This window comes from Diprion similis, chromosome 12 (genome assembly GCF_021155765.1).
Source record: "Diprion similis isolate iyDipSimi1 chromosome 12, iyDipSimi1.1, whole genome shotgun sequence".
Classification (NCBI taxonomy): Eukaryota; Metazoa; Arthropoda; class Insecta; order Hymenoptera; family Diprionidae; genus Diprion; species Diprion similis.
Window position 1 is genome coordinate 4,535,058 of NC_060116.1, and position 22,273 is coordinate 4,557,330.

Below are 22,273 nucleotides of genomic sequence, written 5' to 3' on the forward strand. Positions count from 1 at the left end.
ACAACAATAATATCTTACAATATATATTTACATACGCAAAGTGTGTCATGGTTATAATCCAATTTAATTAAAAACGTTCATATATTTCACTTTCGCGTTATAATTTCTCAGCTCGATACGTTTAATCTCCCGGATTAAGTGAGTATTCCAAACGTAATTGAATCGAACTAACAAGCATTACCGAAGGAATAAAATAACTTTCTATCAAACTTCATTGGGTTAATTATCTCTGTTAAAAATTGCATAGACATATATGTATCACTTTACAAATAATGACCATGTTTATAAATAAATCTGTATAAATTAAAGACAACATTTTTTTTACCAGTTTGAATTCGAGAAAATTAATGCCCGTGTTTTTTCTAATGCTCGGAATAATTGAGATATATAGTAATGAGTTATAATATAGAAGAATAAAAAGTTGTAGGAAGTATAAAAAAATTAAACACTCATTTGTAACTATAATTGGCAAACAGCTAATATCCATACCATGCGTAATCACAGGTCCATGGTCCGTGACTTTATTTGTGGCTTATTAGCTCGTTATCTCGTCCCGTTTACATATATTTCCTAGGTACTCGTAGTACCCACCGTTTCCAATTTCCGACGCCATAGAGCCGATAAACGGGCAATTACAAAAGCCATTTGTTATTTTTCATTCAGATTTACACAGCGTGCACGAAGCAAGGTGTAAGATGAAAGTAGTAAGAAGGATTCTGTCTTCCGAGGGAGGAAGGGGTTAAAAATTATACACTTGACCTGACCTTAAATTGTTCGTAAGGTTTGTTGTACAATTGTGATGGACATGCGAAAACACACTCGGATGGAGGAAGATAAGTTCTTTACACAAGTATAGTATAATGTACGTTTTATAAATGCTGGCTAAATTTCACTCGATAGACGACTCGGGAATTTGTCAACTTCATCACGTGGTAGATCGGTACTGTCCAACGTGCCTCGAGATCGTTCGATGGAACCAGCTCGAACTGAGGGTGAAAATCAGCGTCAGTAGAATGTTTGGGGATGGTCCAGAGCCCGAAGAGCTTCTACGATCGCCGCCGTGCATTGCGGCGGGTTTCTCTTCCTCTGGAAACAGGCAAGAAAGAATACGAACTGTTCAATGTCATTCAGAAGTTTCAAAGTTTTCACTTCCTTCTAAAAAAACAAAAAATGAGAACAAATAAAATCTATCAATAAATATCGTCTATGAACTAAATTTTAGAAAGATAAATTTTATGGATAGAAGAAAAAAGAAAATTCGAATTATTGCTGATTTTGTTAGTGCATGCAATTTTTTCCACGAATCGTTAAGTATTCTGGAATCTGAACCAGTGTTAATTTACAGCATCAGTAAATAGTCACTGGTTTTTAGTAGGCATAGTCTTTACACGCTAAATCATAATTATAGAGAGTGAGATGAATTTTTTTGCCTCGGTACCAGCATGTGATCGCAAAAACGTTATATGCAAAATCATGGTTCGTTATAATTACTGAACTTAAGCTTTATTAGGAAGGATGAATTAACGCAAAAAATGTTGAGAAAGAAAATGCAGGCATAGCATCGCAAGAAATTGGAGTTCTGTATAGCAGCAAGTACACGCCTGGCCAATGCCCGATTTATATGTGTACGTTATAAAGTACAATATTTAAAAATAATTAGGGCAGCTTTCTTCATTTCCGTTAAAAACTGTAACTGTAAGAGATATACATTCAATTGAATCTTATTATTGTTTACATAAACAGATGCACTTCAGCATGGATCACATTAAACAATACTTTCTTTCACCCTATGCTGTCTACTTTAACTGTCTACTTAAACATTTTTCTGCAGCAACGTTATTCGCACCAATAATAATGAACAAAGATGGAATAAGATTCTTTCAGGTTAACAGAAACGATTCTGAGAAAATTAGAATGATACAAGCTAAGTTATCGACAATTTGAGAAAATTTTAATCGGGTTGTAATATTTTTAGATCTGACTTTGCTCAATGATCAGATAGTCCAAATTGTTTGATAAATATCAAGAAATCTTATATTATAGTACAGTTATAACCCGCGAATGTAATTGTTGATAAATATCTGTTGTACCGTAGTTACAAGATATTTACAGAATGTTTCCGAGTAAACACCACAGTATATTGGGTTGCCTACAATTAAGGGGCACAAATATCGGTAATACAGACTCACTACCGAGTTATCGGTAGGTAACGCGCTTAAAGTCCTTGCAAGTGAGCTGGAACTGCCGTATTGCCAAGTTGTGTGGATTTGGCCAGGCAGTTGTTTCGTGGTTTTTCAATCTATGCTGAAGCGCGTTCAGGGATCGCATTCCAGAGTCACGTTAAAGTGATTATATGACATGACTTGACCAAAGTGATTGTGAGTCGGTAAGCCTGTTTTACCGATATTTATTTCCCTCAGTGGTAGGCAACCCAACATACTGCGGTATTTTCTCGGACGTATCCTGAATTATTATCTACTCTAAATATAAGTATTTGTCAATTTTTTCACTCCGGAAATTTGTACGATGATAAAAATGAGTCGAAAATATTAGAATCGGATTGTAAGCAATCGTTAATTTCGTGTCCACGATTGCTTGCGTAATTTGTAATGACACTGCTGGAGAATATATGCCATACAGTTTTTTCTCTAATTTTTTTATTTTTTTATTTAGACGATCCAGCCATCGATCCATCCCTCAATATGTTACCCGGAATTTGAATATCTCGAAAGAATTTTTCCCCTAAAACCGTGTAACAATTAAACAGCAATTGGAGAGTGTTCTTGGGGTTTGGCGTTCGCCATTGCAGAAAACAAACAACCACCGGGGCTCTTCCTCTCTCCGGCTCGCTCTAATTAAATCCCTCGAAAGTCCCTTTCCCTTTCCCTTTCCCTTTCGCGCTGCTCGTCCCTTCGGAACGAGTCGTTATCGTCGCCAAGATCGTACCGAGTATCCCTGCAGTGCGTAGGTAAAGAGACGCTGAGTGTTTGGGCGATCATTTCGTACCCGTGCAACTATGCGGATGGTGCAGGGGCATTTTCCCTTCGCGTTCTCCGTCCTCCTAGCAGTTTAATTTTCTCCCCCTACCAACCACGCGTAGGTATATACATATATGTACGGTGTATACATGTATATAGTGACACCCCGACACCGGTGGCCAATTAAACGTAAATTAAAGCGAGTCACCCGCCGCGGTGAGAAGCCGGAAAACGGAAGGAATTAGTCGGTTACGCGATCGGCTGAAGAGGCAGGTGCTCGTCCGGAGAATCGAGTCAACTTCTCTGCAGGGGATTAGCAATGAAGTTTAAGAGAAATAGACGCGGGAAATTTTCACCCTCGTAATTTTAATTGGAAAAAACAACAATTACACAACAACAAAAAACGCACGCACATTGTTATAAAGTTGTTTACAGTTTTGTCAAGTAACGCGATAGGCGAGTATAGAAATTCTCACCGTGATTTGTGCTAATTGGATCGACCTAGACTTTTTACACTGTCAAGTGAATTCTCTGTATCTATTCATTAGCTTTTCTCGTTAGGGAAATAGAATATATTTACATTGGTATGTTGAATTGAGCTTAGAATAAGCGTTCGCATTTTCGTGTATACTTCTCTACGTGTATTGCATGAGCAAAATGTGAATTGTATACGAATTTTGATGAATATGTGAATAATGTTTCTTTATTCCATTTACAAATTCCATCTGCAAATATTGAAATACTATACTTATTTGGAAATTCCTTCTCATCTTTTTTCCTGCCACGCTGATACTTGTACAGATATCTATTTTTCACATTTTTTCATCCAATTTGCGTGACCACTCGAATCGACTTGAATATATTACACATTTATGGAGAGAGATACCAATTTTGTAAAAGCTCGATTTGTTCTTTTTCATCTGGCAGACTTGATATACAATCCCTGTAGTATTCCGTCGAAAAGTAGATAAATAAACAATATAGAATATAAAAAAGAATTAATACGAAATATTGCATTGTCAGTTTCATTATACTGCGTGTCGGTAACAGAAACGTTATTAATTGAATTTTGTGTGCGTACACAGATCGGTGAAACTACGTGTCGTTCACCATGAATAATTTCATTAGAAGAGAGATAGTGAGAAACCGAGAGAAATAAAAACTGAAAACTGATGCTACCGATTTTTGCTCTCTTCAGATTTCTCGTGGCCGCTTCTATGGCAGATTACAATATAAAATTCTGAAATTCTAGTTACTGTGTATACACCGAGAGAAATTCCTAGTTGTGGTTACTATCTTTGTTACTACTGTGATATTGTAATTTCACTAAAAAGACCTTAGAATTAAAACTGTCTAAACGATCAACTCAATCTATCTCCCAAGTCTTTCTTTTTAGTTAGCGTCTCTGTCATTGGTTTATTAAATTTCCAACAACTATCCAATAAGACAAGTAATATTTAACGTATGATATATATTAATATAAACATAATTCTGTTTTTTTTTTTTTTTTCAATTTGAACTTTGACCTTATTACATCGGTGCGACATCCATGAATAGAATCGTTCCAACGGAGTTTACAAAAACCTAAAATAAAATATCCGACCAGAGAAAAGAAAGATACATAAAACGTTAAAAACCACTGTTCGTGATAAGAATCCGGTTACGCAGTAAAAATTTTCAATTCACGCGATACATTAAAGTGTCATTGATTCACGCGCGGTCTACGTTACATTGTTACTCGTGTCGGTTATACCCTAAAGCATTGTACAGATACTCGGATATTTATAGAAGCCCCGCCTGTATGCATGAAGGGAAGTGTAATGTATCAGGTGGAAATGCGAGCGAGGGAGTTATGACACCGGAAAAGAGGAATTTCTGCCAGGAATTTTATCGCACGAGAGAGACCGCGTGTCACGAGTACCTGCAGGGTGAAAAGTCATATCCACATGGCACGCCCTTATATATTTGCCACGTGACCGTAATAATTATTTGGTGATAAAAAACGACGCAGGAAGCGAACGGTAAAAAATGTTGAGAGACCGACGATGCGAGGCAGCTTTACGTCTATGATGTCAAGTGGTTAGGAAGTGCTCTATTCCACTTTTTACCCTGCATGTCCTGCAGTTCGTGGTTTGTCAATTTTTACTTCTTATCGCCTATGGCGATGTAGCAAAAGTCATGGCTGACGTCGTGGATCCTGATAGGTATTTCATGTTATGTACATTGAATAAATATTTGTCTCTTAACGAGCTGATGTCAAATCCAAGTTCTTTACGTGCATTCCGTGTTATTTGCAAAAAGTTGGTTCCTACTGGGTAATATTTATGTTTGGGTTCTTTCCTACTAAGCAATTTCTGATTGAGTTATTTTCTACTGGGATATCCTTGTTTGAGTTATATTGTCGCTACGGGTTTTTCGAAAAATCTCTGTCGATGATCACGAAAACTATTGGATAAAATAATCTGAAATTTAAAGGTTTTTACATTCAAATAATCAGGATTAAAAAGAGACTCCAACGTCGAAAGATTTAAATCATGCTTGATAGTTGTTCCGGTGATTCAATTGGTTTGGTTTGTATAGTGAAGAGAATCACCGCGAAAAAATACAATTCTTACGGCTCGTTCTTTTGGTTTTGTTTAACCGTCGACGTGGCTCCGTTGAACTGCGTCAAATTCATCTGAGCGACGAAAGTTAATCGCGATACGTAATTTCGTTTTTGTTGTGTCGGATTAGAACTATATCGTGTGTGTTTATGTGTGTGTGTGGAGGATTAAAAATTGACGAGAGCCAACATTTTCTAAGTTCCTATCCCACGATTAGAATAAAGTGGATCCCACAGTTCGGTTGTGTTTCGTTCTATTTTTAAACTATAGTGCAAGTTTCTTTTTAATTTAATTTCAGTTAAGGGTTGTTCAATTAGGAAATCTCGTCTTAGTTCTGCTGCACCGAGTCCCTACTTTTCTTATTTCCTACACATTCGGGATCTGGGGAGCCATTCAAGGCAACATAAAGAGAACGCAAATTACACTTTATAAGGAAAAGGAGAAGAGATTATCCATGCACGGAGTAAGGCTATAAAAGGAAGATTTCCATTCAAATTCATAGCATTTAGACTCTGGTGGATACAGATTTTGGTTCAATCATCAAATAAAAAGATGTTTCACTTTTAATCTTTTAAGAACTTGAGTATTCAACTATTTCGAAAATTTCACCTGTTCGAAAAGAGTCTTTTTTAAAGTTTGTGAATGTATTTCCGTAAAACTTTCAAGGTTTTTCATCGCCATGTATTAGTAATCGATTATTCATTAATTAACTTTCACAGTTAACCAGAATTTATTATTTCATGATTCGAGGCATCTTCTGATGTAAACAATAGCATTATTGCGCGTTGATAACTGTGCTGCAATGTAAAATTTTTCCAACTTTTCCCAGACACCAATGTGTAGAATTAGCGTAAAAATATCAGAATCGGATCTAAAACATCGGAATTGAAGGATCTTGAACGTTCTAATGAAAAAACAATTTCACAAATTGTTGATACCTTCCTTGCTAAAAAACGACTAACGTCATTCACTGTAGTCGCAAAAAAACTCCCCGAGAAAAATGTAATCCACCCCATCGAACTCACCCTCAATGACGTGAACGACGACATATGCAGACCTGGCGTTGCTGGGTGTGCAAGTGTAATTTCCACCATGGGCCGGTTTCGTCTTATCGACGATGAGTATGGAGCCCGTCTTGGTTAGTTCCACCCTGACACCAGGCTCAGCGTCGTAGTTTATCATCCTGCCCTGGCGGTACCAGAAGACATAAAGGGGGGGTTCGGTGGCTGAGATGAGTTGGCACTCAAGCCGGAGGCTGGATCCCTGCTTGACGTGGAGGTCCGGCGCCCCGGGGATGACGGAGTATGCCTCGGTGATCTTGAGACGGGCAAACTGGTGCTGAACGGGTACAGTGGGCACCTGGAGACCGGGGAAATGGACGGGGATGAGATTTCGAAGAGCGTGGACTGGCGAGGATCACTGCCCCTTGCCAGCCGAATGTCCTCCAAGGGTTTAATTAAAATGGAAGTTGCTCTCTTCGAGATTCGGGGATCGAGAGGAGTAGATATATCAGAACGCCAGTTCTGGATGCAAATTCCTGTACCGACATTTTACCGACACTTAGCCAAGACATAAACCCATTTCTAGAATGTTCGAGGGTTTGGGAATATCTACACTCTGATTGACTTTATTCACCCGATCGTCGGGTCATTTAGTCGTTTAAGGTCATCGATTTTCCGAGAATTTCATTGCTCTATTTTTTCCGTTCTCCTTCTCTATCTATCTCTCTCTCTCTCTCTCTCTCTCTCTTTCTCTCATTCTCTCTCTTTTTGCTTTTTATCATTTTTATTAATTCGTTGTTTAAGGGACTAATGTCTTTAATTGTTTTCGTTCTTTATCTATTCTATTCTCTATTCACACTAGCTTTAATTTGTTTTAAGATACTACTGTTTGTCTTTTCTGCTCTCTTTATACACGTGGGTCTTTACCCTAGTATAGTAATAAACTTTCCATTCTATTCTATTTTATTCTATTTTTTTCTCCCTCTCCCTTTTCTCTTATTCTTATTCTCGTAAGAAATTCTTGGTCGAAAATTTCCGTGGGAACATAAAAGGTCGTTAACGGCGACGTCGAGAAGCATTCCTGAGAAAAAAAGTTCGCGTCTACGCCAGACCTCAACCGTCGGTAGGGAAGAAAGGGTATGGAATTACGATGAGACAGAGCAAATTGTTGGTAAGCTAGAGCAACGAAATTATTGGACGGTCGATAACGTCAGACAACTAAATGATCCGATGATCGATAAAGTCAATCAAAGTGGAGATATACCAACATTCTAAAGAGGGTTTGTGTCTTGGCTAAGCGTTGGTAAAACGTCGGTACAGAAATCTATATCCAGAACCGGCCTCGTTTATCTACTAGAAGTGAGAATCACATCTTAATGGGAATATATGGTATACATGCATATAACATTATTATATATAATAATATTAATATATATATATAATAATATCACGCGCATTTCATACACCTGATGGAATTCGCAAGAACGGTCAACCGGCCGAAAACCAAACCATAGAGGACCCCAAGGAATATTTGGTTTTCTTATCCACTTTCACCTGGCACTCGTAGAGACCCGCGTCCTGCAGAGTTACTCCGCGGATCATCAGGGCCCAATCCGACGTCGACGGTCTCACCATGAACCGACTGTCCACCGAATGCGTCGCCGTTCCCACCGTCAGTAGCTGTCTGTCTCTGCGTCGCAGCCACGTAACCTTCGGCAGAAACATGGGTTAAGTGTAATATGTGGCACCGATATTCAGTTTTGGACAGAAGAATAAAAATTTGAAGAAAGCTCAGCTGGGAATCACCCATATGCATATTATTCGAAATAAGGAATCTGTTTCAGTCCATTGATCTCATATTTCGTCATTCGATTATAGTTCAGCAAACTTGAAAAATACTTCCTTCAAATTAAGTTACCGTGTGAATTTGAGGAGAAAAACTCCTGAGTATTAAGCTGGCTTATATTTTCGCTTCATTTTTTGGCTACAGGAAATCAAGGTATTTCGAATTTCAATTGGTTTACCACCTTCTAAATTATTTAACATTCCGAATTGCGTAATCAATTGGGATGACTGATTTTGTGGAGCAATAAATACTAGGTTACTATTTAATATTATATAACTTATGTTATATTATTCTTATATAACTCGATAACCTTTATCAGAAAATATATATTATCCATTATTCAAAAAACTTTGACGAATACGACGCAAAGAGGCTTACCTATTTCAAAATCGAAATATTTTTTTGTTACAATTTGCCGAATTTGTTAGTATATCCGTAAAACCTAAAACTTCAGTTTATCATACGAGTAAAGTTTATTTCTTTCGATTATTACTTCGCCTTTACTTCAGACGGAAAGAAAAAGTTGTCACGCCTATTCGGTAAGTTCATAAAAATCGACGAGGCGAGGCCATTGATCATTGGGTTCTTGAAACGTGCGAAAATGCGATAACATCGCCATTGCACGCTATTTAATTAATGTTGTCCCGGCTGAGAAGAATGGTTTCCAATCCCTTTCGGTTTATCTTCACAGTCCGTAGCCATGTATATAAGACGCAGATAGATATTGCAAGCATGTGTGTAAGCCACTAAAAACGTTAACAACCACCAGCCAATATATATAATCACAGGGGTCACACCACCACGTATGTGTCTACCACCATACATACATCAGTGAGTCTGCACTGTAGGTAAAACATTTCGTTGTACATAATAAAATATTTACGTGCGATAAATCCGCTTGCAGGTGGTAAAATAAAAGGTTTTTCAATTTTTTTTTTTTGTTCGGAAAGAAAAAGAAGGCGATATCTCTCTTGCACCCTTAACGCGCCTGATTCTGCAACACCAGACTGCTGCTGCGAAGGAAAGCCGTTTCTTTGGTCTTAAAATTTTTTACAATTGGCCAGATTTACATATGGACACTTGGGGGAGCGACACAATAACCCCCGTATCATATCGCTGCAGGGGTTCTTATGACGTTCATAATATACCCGGCGCGTACTTAAGCTTGCGGTATATGTATACACTTGCAGGGTCGTTCCAGACCGCGTATTGCTGCACCATTGCAGAGTCGAGGAATACTTTAGTGATTTCACTGTTCCTAGACTTGGACGACTATCGGAGCGATGCACGCGTTTTACGCCGGCAGTAGTGGAACATCGTTTTTTACAAGCAGCTCATGACTTGATAAAACAAGTTTCTGTTTTGCATGATTGCCACCGAAAGAAATAGTAAATTAACGAATATCGTCCGGAAATAATTTTCAAATTTAAACACTTCTGTGTTTTTGATGAAAACTAAGTTTTTTTGGTCAAAATTTTACCAAGTCATGAACACTCCACGTGATATCAACAGATTTTAACCTTTTTAATTTTCAAGTACGTCGAAATTTTTTCACGCGATTGAAACACATCTGTAAGACCAATTTGTTTTTTCGTCACATTTGTGAATACAGTTTTGAGTTGCAAATATTCAAACCTGAACAATAATTATCGATATTGCATCAACTGTTCTGATTGTTTCAAGATTGATCTAACGACGCAGCGATCTGAAAAAAAATTTTTTTGAGCACTTTGCAAATTTTAATCTTACCAAAATCAATGCCTGACCTTTCGAAAGTATGAAAAAAAAATTATGCAAAATTTTACATTACATGAACAGCACGTTACTACTATTCAGTGGGTGATATTGGGTTTTTTTTTTTTTTTTTTTGGATTTCGTTCCGAATTTTTAAAGAGGTGCAATTAGCTGAATTCAATTCTAATCTATGAAAGTTACCCAAGTGTTAAAAAATATAAAAATTTAATAATGAAATATATCAGAAAGTTGATTACAAATTAATTGCAATAGAGAATATAACTTTTATGAATATATTAAAAAGTTTTCTGACATTGTTTGAAATAAAATATTCTGGAATTATAACAAACAATATAATTTCAATATGCTTTTCATAAAGTAGGAAATATTTAAGAATATTTTTAGAAACTGTCAAAACGTCAAACGTGCCACATAGATTTTAACTATATAATTATAAATTTTTGAAGTTCTTGAAAAAATTCGTTCCATAATTTGAGCCATCATGCCATCAGAATTTTTTCAAGAATTGAAAACAAAAAAATAGTACCTTAGTAAGGTTGAAATATTTTTAACTGGAACTGGTCTCGATCCATCGGCTATGGCTGATCCGACTTAGTGTCTTACTACTGAATCGCTGCTTCCACTCACATCGCGACGCAGGAATTATTGGACTTAGTCATTTGTGCACTACTTTAACCACCAGTTATATTTAAGTCCATAAAGTCGTTAAATCGATAATTAAAGGTTTGAAGCATTGATTTGAAAGTTTAAATAATAATTTGGGTATATGAAAAAAATACAGTTGTGTGTGAAAATCCATTAGAGACTCAGAAAGCTTGTTTGCTGCAGACTTCGCAAATAATTCAGCACAGTTTTTTGGAAATATATTCAATAGCTGTCGAATTCTGCCTGATCGAGTATATAATTGAAGTTTTGGAAACTTCTGACAGTCCGTTTATTCGATATCGTGCAAAGTGCCAAGTCGTATTTCCAGGTGAGAATATTCGCAGACAGGAAGTGATTCTCTAGTGGCCAACGAACGGGGTTGGATTCTTTATCCGATTTGTTCTCCAAGTTCAAGTTTCTCAAGACGCAAGGGATTTGCTACTTCTCCCCTTTGTCTGAATGGGGAAAAACAACGATGCACAGTAAATAGGCTCTTTCTCTTTCGAATGCAACTCAAGGTTCGCTGACTCGCTTCCCGGAGAAAGAGAGCACCGAGGAATTTCTGTCTCAACCTTTTATCATCGATTTTTTTAAAATTATTTTCCCTCGACACATCTCTTTCAATCTCAATATAATGAAGATAAATGAAAATGTGAAGGGTGTCGGGGTCTGGTCGAATATTACGTCATCAATCAAGGGATAGGGTTTTGCAGATTATTAAACTCGCTTCTTATCTTGTCGTAAACAAAATAGAATACAGTTATCTAAAAGTATGATACAAGATAAATCGTATGAACCGATTAAAATTATTGTTTGATATACGAAGTATATGTTGTATGCCAGGGAATTATAAGGAAAAAATATTTCGTAGGAAAATTGTGGTACGAGAAAGATTTGGATGTGATAACGATACTTATCGAGAGACGTTCGGATACTCTGAAAAGAAAAAACAAAAAGAAAAAGAATGCGGAATAAATTATATCTAAGTAAGTAAAAGCGAATTGTAATACAGGTTGTAAAAAAAAAAAAATTTGCGGGTTTTTGTTCTAATGCATAAATTCTGATGCTAAGCATCGAAAAACATCAGAATATCCTATTCTTAGCTTTTAGAGTTTGCTTTTGTCTGTTTTACACCGATAAGTAAATTTTGAAGATTTTAATTGATTTTACGAGCAGCAGGTGGTAGTACTTAGATCAAAACGGTAGCAAATTGCATATTACTTGCCTAAGGCACAGTAGTGAGTGTTTACTTGTCTATCAAAGCTGTAGTAACCGTTCTTGTTTATTACTGAGTTAGAAAATGGTGTCAAGACAGTGTAAACAAGATGTTGATTAATTCTGTTTAATTTGCGGTGAATTCGTTAAAGTAAGAAGCAAAAAATTTTCTTTGGCAACAAATTTAAAGCTTTGTGAAGCTTGTGAAGCCTACTTTAACCTGCGAATACGGAATCAAGATAAAAAATGGATACCTTACTTTGACTATGTTAATTTAAAATTATATCTAAAATTAAAATTTAAAAAAAATTTGAAATCATTTATATTTTTGTAACTTGAATACTCAGTAACTGTTATGATTATACGGAAAAACTATTAACCCCAATTGATCTCAAATTCTCATACGAGAATAGGATGGGAGATTACATTTAGGGTTTAATACGAGAAATTTCATACAAACATAAAAAAATTACTAAAAATATTCATTTTTGAACTTGATTTTTTATTATTTTCCATTTGTATGCTATTATTAATCATTATTCTTAAATTAAAAAGACTCCGATGTTCAGGAAGAGTTTGTCTGATTGTTATTTAAAATAAAATTATAAAAAAAGTCAGTTATTTTTCTTAAAATTGGAAAAATTGCTCTGGTTTCTACAAAAGCAAACTTTGATAAAAAAAAATATTTCTCCCTTTATTAGTATCGTAAAAGAAACCAAAATTTGACATTCATAAGTAAGAACCAAAAATCGTGTCGACCGGTGTGATGAATTGAAGTCCAAATATCATACACCGATTTAAAGAAAAATTCTACTAAAATTTCGTAACCGGAAGTCAAGAGACATCCGAATATATTGTGGCTTATCTTCAACGAATACTTGATTTTCACCCGAACTATCATTCGAATCGATATGGCCGTTTGTTAATCGGAATTCAAGATAATATACGCAACCGGGACTAATAGAAGCTTCAAAAGTTTCGTGACAATATTGAATGTACCATTAAAATTTCCTCTGTAATTCATGATATGAATATATGGCACCGTCTTTCCACGAAAACGGTTGTAAGCGCGACGAAATGAAACGAATATCGAATTCGAAGATAATTATTTGTTTAAAAGCGACGAGACGTTCCTCGCGATGACAGACAGACAGACAGACAGACACAATAGAGAATTCGCTTTACAATCGTGCCGAAAGTAGGTAGAAGGAATGTTCCCTACCCGTGGCAACAAATCTGTTTATCCCATTCGTAATTGGTGAGTTAAATTGAAACTCGTCGACATGGCTTGAAAGTCGAGGAAAACTGAGCGTGCGGTACAAACGAATTTCGAGTGGGCGTGTTTTCAGACCGTTAGATATACATATACGGCATAATTAGTTTGAAAATTAGATTAGAAAGCGCGTGTCCTTTCGTGTATAATACAAACGTAGGCGTCTGTTTGTAATAAATGCGTGTAGACGAGAATTATTATTTAATTTACCTTATTATACGTCTCCTACAGAGAAGGAAAGAGTCTGGCCGTTGCGCGTTGCAGCGAAACTTGACCAAGTATGCGAATCACGTGCGATGCATAATGTATACCGACAGGTTGTATTTACACGTGTAGGTTTCGCCTTTGCCCAGGCTGCACATAATATGGTCCAAGCATGCAAAATATACAAAGCGAAGGATGCCCACGTATTTTCCGGCCGACGCAGCCCGCCGCAAACTGACCTGTTTGTCCCGTTATTTCCCTCGAGTTCTCCCTGCATATCTACTGCAGCATGAAGCGTCCACTGCAGATTCGCAAAGTCTTTCGTGTGGAAGCGATCCCAGTTCCGATGCGATAGGTGCGGAGTGAATGTGCATCAAATGCGTCGATGACTGAATAAGCACTGAATTGGCTATACATTCTAAACTTTATTGTTATATATAATTGTTAACATACTTTGGGATAATGTAAGAATGTGAAATAAATCAATGACGAAAATGACGATAAGAGAATGAAATTTGAGTAATAATAATGCTCAAACGTTATAAATAAATTTTTTAAACAAAACGTTGTTCAAGAAATTTTCAGGTAATGTCTTTTTTTTTGTCATGTGAAATGAATTCCTTGATTTTTCTCAATGCACATGAATTTTTTTATATTTTGGAAAATTCCGTTTTCGAAAATTTTTCATTTTGAAAATTTGAGGAAAAATTGTGAATTTTGGATAAGTTTTCGTGTAAACGTTTTACATTATAATTAAAAAGTTTCCGGGGCACTGAAGGAATAGTTTCGTAAATACAGCACTTACAAATTTTCGAAAACGGATATTCCAAGAAGAATGAGAAATTTTTAAAAATTCATGTGTATTCAGAAAAATCAACGAATTCATTTCACATGACAAAAATAATATTCCCTGATAAATTTGTCAAATAATGTTTTGTTTAAACAATTTATTGATAACTTTTGGACATTATTATTATTTAAATTAAATTTTCTTATCGTCTTTATTGTAGTTGATTTGTTTCAGATCTTTATTTTATCATTAAGTATTCAATATTGTTGACGAGACTCACTTTTGATTAACAATGTAGGTATAGGCAATACATCGTTAAGGTTATGGTTTGTTTTTTCATTCTTCCTAGAACAACATCTTGACGACAGTTTTTGCCCACTCAAAATTCTCCAGACGTCTATGACTTTTCTCAATTACAGTAAGCAGAGCCTGGTCAAGAAGCTTTCGGGGTCGGAGTCGGTTAATGAGTGCAATTCAGCCCTCTCGGCTTTAATAACGATATGAAACCCGGAGAAATCTGACACCTTTGCAAAGACTTCATGTTTTGAGGGCGTGATTTGGGACTGGCTCACCCAGCGACGAGAGTCTCATTTTCCCTGAAGAACAAAGTAGGTATAGTTCTTTGGCACGACGCTGTTGCAATTCAAGTTTGCGCGGGCCGGCACGAATGGGGGTAGAACGAGAGGAACGTTGGAATAGGAATAGGAATATAGAACACTAGAGGAACGACCAAGGTGTAAGGTAAAAACGTGGGATTACGAGACCTCTAGCCCTGTGATTCTTAGATGGTACTCTTAAGGTGCTTATAAAGACCCGTTCTACACCTTGAAAACGCGGGGATGCAAAACTCCTATACCGCTCAAGCGATCAGAGTGAAACTTGGGCATTCAATGCCTTATTTTGGCAAAAAGTGGAGCGTTTTTTTACTTTTTCAAAATTTTGAAAAAAAATTTACAGATTGGTTACCACTCACAGAAATTGGCCAGATTTTCACAGTTCCACTGAATGGATCGAACTATCCGGTATGATGCCACTCGGCGGTGATGGAACACACATTTTGAGCCCAGTCCCATGAGATTTGATGGTGATATGACGAAATGGCAGCTGATCTGGTTTTCGATTATGAAGAACACCGAAATCTCATTTTGGCGACATTTGTTACCGACATTACGCGCATGCCGGTAATGTATGCGTGTAATGTCGGTAAAAAATTATCGGCACGCATGAAAGGTCCTTCTTTCCGGAAGGAATAGTGGAACAGGAGAAGAACACTGAAATAGCTGGTGATATAAAAAATATGGCGTAAGGACGCGACGTGAAAAATATCATTCATCACGTATATTTAGTAGGAAATTTTAGTAAAATGAAAATCGTTACAATAACGATTTGAACAATTTCTAATTGATAAGAAAATGTGCTGTGTTGGTAACTGTTTAGGGAAAACGGGTATACTTGTCAATACTAAATTTGCCTGGTTATCACTACATTAAATCTGTTTAGTTTACTATATTTTTTCAGTCAAATAACGCCTTAGCCTCAATTGATTGCTGCTGAACAATATCAAATGACTGCAAATAAAAAAACTTAATACAAGTGAGCATTAGAAAAGTAATTTTCATTTCATACCCAGGTAGAATTGTATTTGTTGGTTATGTTTGGAGAAAAAAATGCAAACGTAGTCACGGTTAACCACAGTTAGAAATTTATCTCAACGAAGGGAACAGAGTCTCGGTACCCGCGACGAAGTGTAATTCCTGAATCGAAAGATTTACTTTATTCTCACAACCGGTAGTCGAGGATTCCGAGTCTCTGTAACATACTGTGCACAGTCACATATCAGCGGATTTTTCACCGTCGCGGATCTTAGACGCCGGCGCCAAGACGCCGTAAAAACCGTCCGGCGTCGTTTTCTCAGCAGAAGTATGCAAATGGCGATAAAAAGGAATGAGGAGAGAGAGAGAGAAAAAAAGCAAACAACAAAACGAAAGGAGAAAGAAACAAGAAAGGTCTCCTCCTCCTCCTCCTCCTCCACAACGACTCGCGAACAGCGTCGCGTCGTTCCAGCTATCGAGGCATCCATGCTTGCAATCAGACGCGAAAGAATATTGCCTGCCGTAATTTAATTTCTTCACCTTCACTTTCCATCCCTCAATGTGTTTTTAACCCCCCTCGAGATTTGCAGGGTAAAACGCGACGTTATTTCTCTTACACTCCTTTCTTCTTTCGTTCTTTGTTTTTATTTTCTTTTTACTCCATGAATTTGCCCGTAAAAATCACCAGCTTGGAGAAAATTTACGGTACATCTACGTATAACGTAAGCTTACTCGCAGGTCGTTCTGTATACATAGCTTCATACGTGAAAAGTCACGAAAAGAGAGACACAAAATCGGTTCACACGCGTCTCAAGCACCATACGAGTTGGAGACTACTTATCCGTAGAAAAGAATACAAACTAAACACCAAAATCGACATTGGCCTGATTTCGAGCTATCGTTGTTCTACTAAAAAAGTGCAAAAACTAAAAAGAAGTCTAAAACTCGGTGAAGTACACTTTATTTTCCGAAAAAACCAAAAAATCTGCTTTTTAGACTATTACGTGTAAATATTTTTATAAATAAAAACCTGCATGAATAATTAGAAAAAAAAATAAAACAATAACAATCGTACCGATTCAATCAGGCTATAATATCATTATTATAGTTAAACTAGTAAGCAATTTTTCATGTCAAAACTGTACCCCATCGCATACATGCATTATAGATGAACGCATTGTATTTTTTTTTGGCCGTTAACACTAATACCAAAATATTTCCATTTCATCAGAACATTAAGTAGAGCTTCCACCACGTGGGTTTGCTTCATGCGATGAGTCAACAAAGAATATATAAACGTGGACATTAAATGTTGTTAATCCTCATCAGGATCCAAGCTTTTTCCGGTTCTTTTAAAACATCAGATTCTACCCTTACCTTCGTTGTATTATACATAAGATGAGAAAAAAAAATCTTTTACAAAAAAATCATTATAAAAAATTTTCAATATTCCAATATACATTGAACAATAATAAAGCTTGTGTTCACGATTATCATCACTGAAAAATTTCTTCTATTCCATATATTTTTCCAGGGCCACACAGTCTACCTCACCAATGTTATACATATACAACAATATACGTATAGACATGTATCGGGTGATCAAAAAGTATCAGGTTAATCAATATTCCAACGACGAGGCTCCCCGAGTCAGATGAAAATCATGTTTTATTCATCGGACGTGGGTGCATGTATACCGTATACCTATACAGTAACACACACACACGTATCTACGTACACCTGTAAAGGTGTCGACGTTCATCTACACGCACGTGTACACCTATGGCTACCCCGGGTTTTCCACGGGTCGTGCATCGGGGTGAACAAGCTTCGGGTTGCCACGACAGGGATGGAAATGCAGCGCCTCGAGCTGCTCTGTCTGAGCTTGCATCGTTATTATACATGCGAACACATGCGTGGATATATGTATACTTGCATGTAAGTATGCGTACGTGTGTATATATGTATATTATGTATGTATATATGCGTGAATCGTGACGGCTTATCATACACGGTCTGCATACATGATTGAATCACTGCGGTTATAGGTACCTATAAGCTGGATAGCGAGTGCACCTATCGTGTGTAAATCTCACATATCGGTATGTTTAATGCATACACATATGCCTGCCCAGATGGTCATATGCTGAAACAAGCTGGTAAATATCATAGCTTTCGAGACGATGAACGATAGGGTTTCTGATTTTTGGACAGATTTTATTTTTCTCAGAGTTGAAAAAAAAACAAAAAAAAAAACCATTTAAAAGATCGTAAAATTGTTAATTAAATGCAAAATAAAATTAAGATTATTTATAATCGTCAAAGTTTATTATGATATATTCAGTCATGTTTGAATGAAAATTTTTATTACTTAAGACATTTTTTTTAAACCAAAGTAAGTAAATTAAACTCTGAGTATCTTCTCGTAAAACTTTTAATTTGTATTTTTATTGAAAAGTAGATACTTTGAATTTACTTTGTCACAATTTCCGATCAACTACAATATTCTGTAGTATTTTTTTTTCAATTTTCAAATTATAATCGTTCGTGTTGCAGTTTTAACGAAGTATTACTATTCGCAAAAGTGTCGTTTGCACAATTATTATATTATATAGGTATCATTGTTTATGATATAATAATTTGATAATTGTTCAAACAACGTATATACAATGGATATCTGCAACCTAATTGATTCTATTATAAATGTTATTAATTTGCCTGGTAAATTTTCACATTCGTAAAATAGAATAATACAAGTTTAACACCAAAAAAACGAAACCTTTTTGCATAAAACTGATAGTCCACACCGAAAAAAAACTGTTCTTATAAGGTCAGATAAATGTATATACGTAATTATATTTCATTATATATTATGTAATTATAATTTAACATAATTTTGAATAATCTTATAAAAGTTTAAATAAATTTCAACAATTATATTAAACTTCATAAAACTTTATACAATTATACGAAACTTTGAAAAAATGTAAGTACGATACTATAATTTTACATAATTTCATAAATTTCGTTAAAATATTATAAAATTCTATAAGTATACACATGTAAATATATATAAAACTGAATTGCAATAAAAAAAATTTCACATAAATTAATCTGTCGATATAAACCATTTTTAAGTCGCAAGTGATAAATTAGCGTCCAATCCGGCAAACTAAACTTACACGTCAAAACTTTCCAAGTAGTGCAAGTCACGGAATACGGAAGCTGTGCACGCCCTGAGACACACGTAACATACGGTTTGTCTTTTGAGCGCATTTTCCGCGAGCTTCCGCTATGAATTACCCCGCTGCATGAATATTTCGAAAATCAAGATACGGCGCGCTGTAGGAAAAGGCTGAATAAAAGAGCAGCCGCTACTGCAATCCTTCGCCTCTGCACACACTCGCCAGCCAGACTCCCTCTTTATCAGCCCTTATCTCTATCCCTCGTGTCTCTTCATCTCCCAGCGGCCCTCCTCCCTGGCCATCATCTTTCGGTATATCACATGCTTTTTTCTCTCTCTTTCTTTCTCTTTCGAACGTGATGCGGGAAGTTCTCCAATTTTCTGGCTCGGATGGCAGATTGTCTCCGAAATGCAATACAAACTTTATCGACGGTATCATCTGCTCCCCCCCCCCCCCCCCCCTTCTCTACCTCTTCTATTGGTTCGAAATTTTCTTCACAAAACACTCGAGGAGAGCTTGCGTCACGCTCGCCTTGACTCTTACACAATTTGATTATTTTGTTAAATTTTGATCTCACGATGTACTTCCTCGGTAGGTACATTATATAACCGGGTGAATCGGAGACTGGAGTGACTCTCTCTCTCTCTCTCTCTTTTTCTTTCTGGATAAAAATTCGCCTTTCACCTTAAGTGATATCGAGGAAAGAAACGAGAACTGTTCTTTCAATGGTTTTGAGATAATAACGGAGGTAACGTTTATGGTACGAAAATAAGAGTCCAGTTATTTGAACCGCGAGATCGTATGATATTTATGCATGCAGAAGAGATTCTCATTGTTTGTATTGTTAAAAAGAAAACAATTAAGTTAAATATAATATAAATTTTTGTAGGAAAATAATAATAAACAAAAATCCGGGCGGCATTGTTACAGAAATATTTCTCAAGTGACTCAGCGATCTTTCTCTGAAACGAGCCATTCAATTATTATATCGCGGACCTCGACGACTCTCGAGATAAATGCACAAGAGGTTGGGATCCACTTCGTAAGAGCAAGGCGGAAGGATGAAAAATTAAGGAAAAAATTAACAGAAAACTTTCTTGAAAAGATGGAGAGCTTTTAGCGCGTTGATATCCTTCCGCGAATTGTAGGATGAAGGAATTATAAATGTTTTGAAAAAGTTGACTTCCGGTCAAACTGGCATTCATCAGGACACCGAAAGCTGGTTTTTAATTTACATCCCTGATTTTCAAATTTCGTAAATCCTGATATGACGCCAAGCGATTCGACGAATTTATAACGAAAAGCACCTTGGAAGCTCTTCCGTATTTTCGGCTAAAGTTCTGAATAAAACAGTATCCGGAATACCTACTGCTCGATAAATTATTAATCGAACAAATGGCGAACGGATGGATCTCTGCTACATTTAATATAATTTAATTTTCAAAACGATGGTCGTCGTCATTAAATAAATACGCAGATTTGCCGTCCCTCGTGGATTACCTTAAGCTTAATTTTCACGTTCAACTAACATAATCGTACAATTTCCTCGACAATGGTATAGGTATCTGGTATATGTGTTATATATTGTATAGACGAGTTACATCAAATCATGGTTCAATTCCCACAGGATCGAAGACGTCGACTTCTTCGATTGGACGAACCATTTGTCAATGAGGACCTCGGAGTATAGGTATTAGGCATATATCTATTGCATGTATCGAAGAGATTTTGATTGGCTACCGAATAGCTGATCGCATTTGTGAGCGAATGAGAGTTTCAATGCAGAAACGATCCCAAGTCGATTTTTACAGTATTGGCCATTGCCAGATGACGAATGCCAAGAATTAGTATTAAGCGTGTCCTTAAAAGGAAGTTCGTTGGCCTAAGATCGATATTAAAAGAAAATAAAAAAAATTATTACTAGAGTATCGTACGTTTATTACTTTACAAATTATTAGATTCTTATGTAATGAAGGTATCTTAAGGCTGTAAAAAAGTAGTTAATACTGAAATTATAAAACAAAAGCTTGGAGATCGATGCTAAATTTCAAACTGCTTCAAAATGGTTCAAAATTCAATAGATTTGTTTAATTTCACTTAACAATGCATCGGAGAAGCCTATTGATTTCTCAAAATTCACCGTAACAGTTTTTTTTTTTTTTGTTCTTAGCATATGTCATGCGTCAGTTCAATATTCCCATTTATCGATTAGAATCACCAATATTGTTGAAATATTATACAATTAAATATAGTGATGCCAAAATAATAGAAAAACAGAAGAGAATTTTAGTAGGATTGTAGAAAATAGTCTTCTCAATAAAATGAGCCACCCTAAAGTTGATTCGAAGAAATCGAGTTGATTTATCATTATTTTGTAACGATTTGAAATGAAACATCGATATACATAAGGTTTTGTTATAATAAAAATATTTTTTCTTTTCATATGTGTATAATATAAACATATTAGGGTGGTGCAAAAAAACAGACTATTTTTTTTTTTTTTGCGTCTCATGTGACAAAATGTTAGTTTTTGATATTTTAAGAGCCCACTACAAAGGACAACTCAAAAAAAAAATTTTTTTAAGAGGTCGCTCCAAATTTTAAAAAATGTCAAAAATCGTCAAAAATTAAATTAAAAAAAATGTACTTTCAGTATTTTGTTTGATTTTTAATTCATGTCGTGTTGTATTGTTATCGATTCTTTCTTACTAAATTAAAGAAAAAGATTTATGAAATTTTAATATGAATATTAAAAGATCGCTCGAAAAGATCTAAAGAAATGCACCAAAAAATTGAAAAAAAATTATGAGCGACCTTTCAAAATTCAAATTTTGAACTGAAACTTTCGGAAACTTATTTTTTTTTTTGTCTTTAAAGTTATACCGTAACGAAATACAAAATTAGAAAAAAAAAAAAAAAAATCAATTTTTGACGATTTCTGACGTTTTAAAAAATGTGGAGCGACCTCTTAAAAATTTTTTTTTGAGCTGTCCTTTGGAGTGGGCTCTTAAAAAATCAAAAACTAACATTTTGTCACACCAGACTCAAAAAAAAAGAAATAGTCGGTTTTTTTGCGCCACCCTAATACATATATATAAAAAACGCATTGAGTTTTACCGCAATTCGCAATCAAAGCTGTAACCGATTTCGAAATAAAAATAACGCCCAACAAGTGTTTCGGATATA

The 22,273-nt window shown here is 35.8% G+C and overlaps 1 protein-coding gene across 2 annotated transcripts in view; it reads right to left on the bottom strand.

Moving 5' to 3' along the window:
- Nucleotides 1-657: 657 nt before the first annotated feature.
- Nucleotides 658-22,273, bottom strand: part of LOC124413199 (neural cell adhesion molecule 2-like) — a 221,397-nt gene continuing 199,781 nt past the window's right edge. For both annotated transcript variants that reach the window (XM_046893630.1, XM_046893627.1), the window contains 3 exons: nucleotides 8,137-8,292; nucleotides 6,607-6,940; nucleotides 658-1,086 (listed from right to left, as the gene is read on the bottom strand). In XM_046893630.1, coding sequence (XP_046749586.1) covers nucleotides 926-1,086; nucleotides 6,607-6,940; nucleotides 8,137-8,292 — 651 coding nt within the window. In that variant the 3' untranslated portion in view covers nucleotides 658-925. The remainder of the gene's footprint in view (nucleotides 1,087-6,606; nucleotides 6,941-8,136; nucleotides 8,293-22,273) is intronic.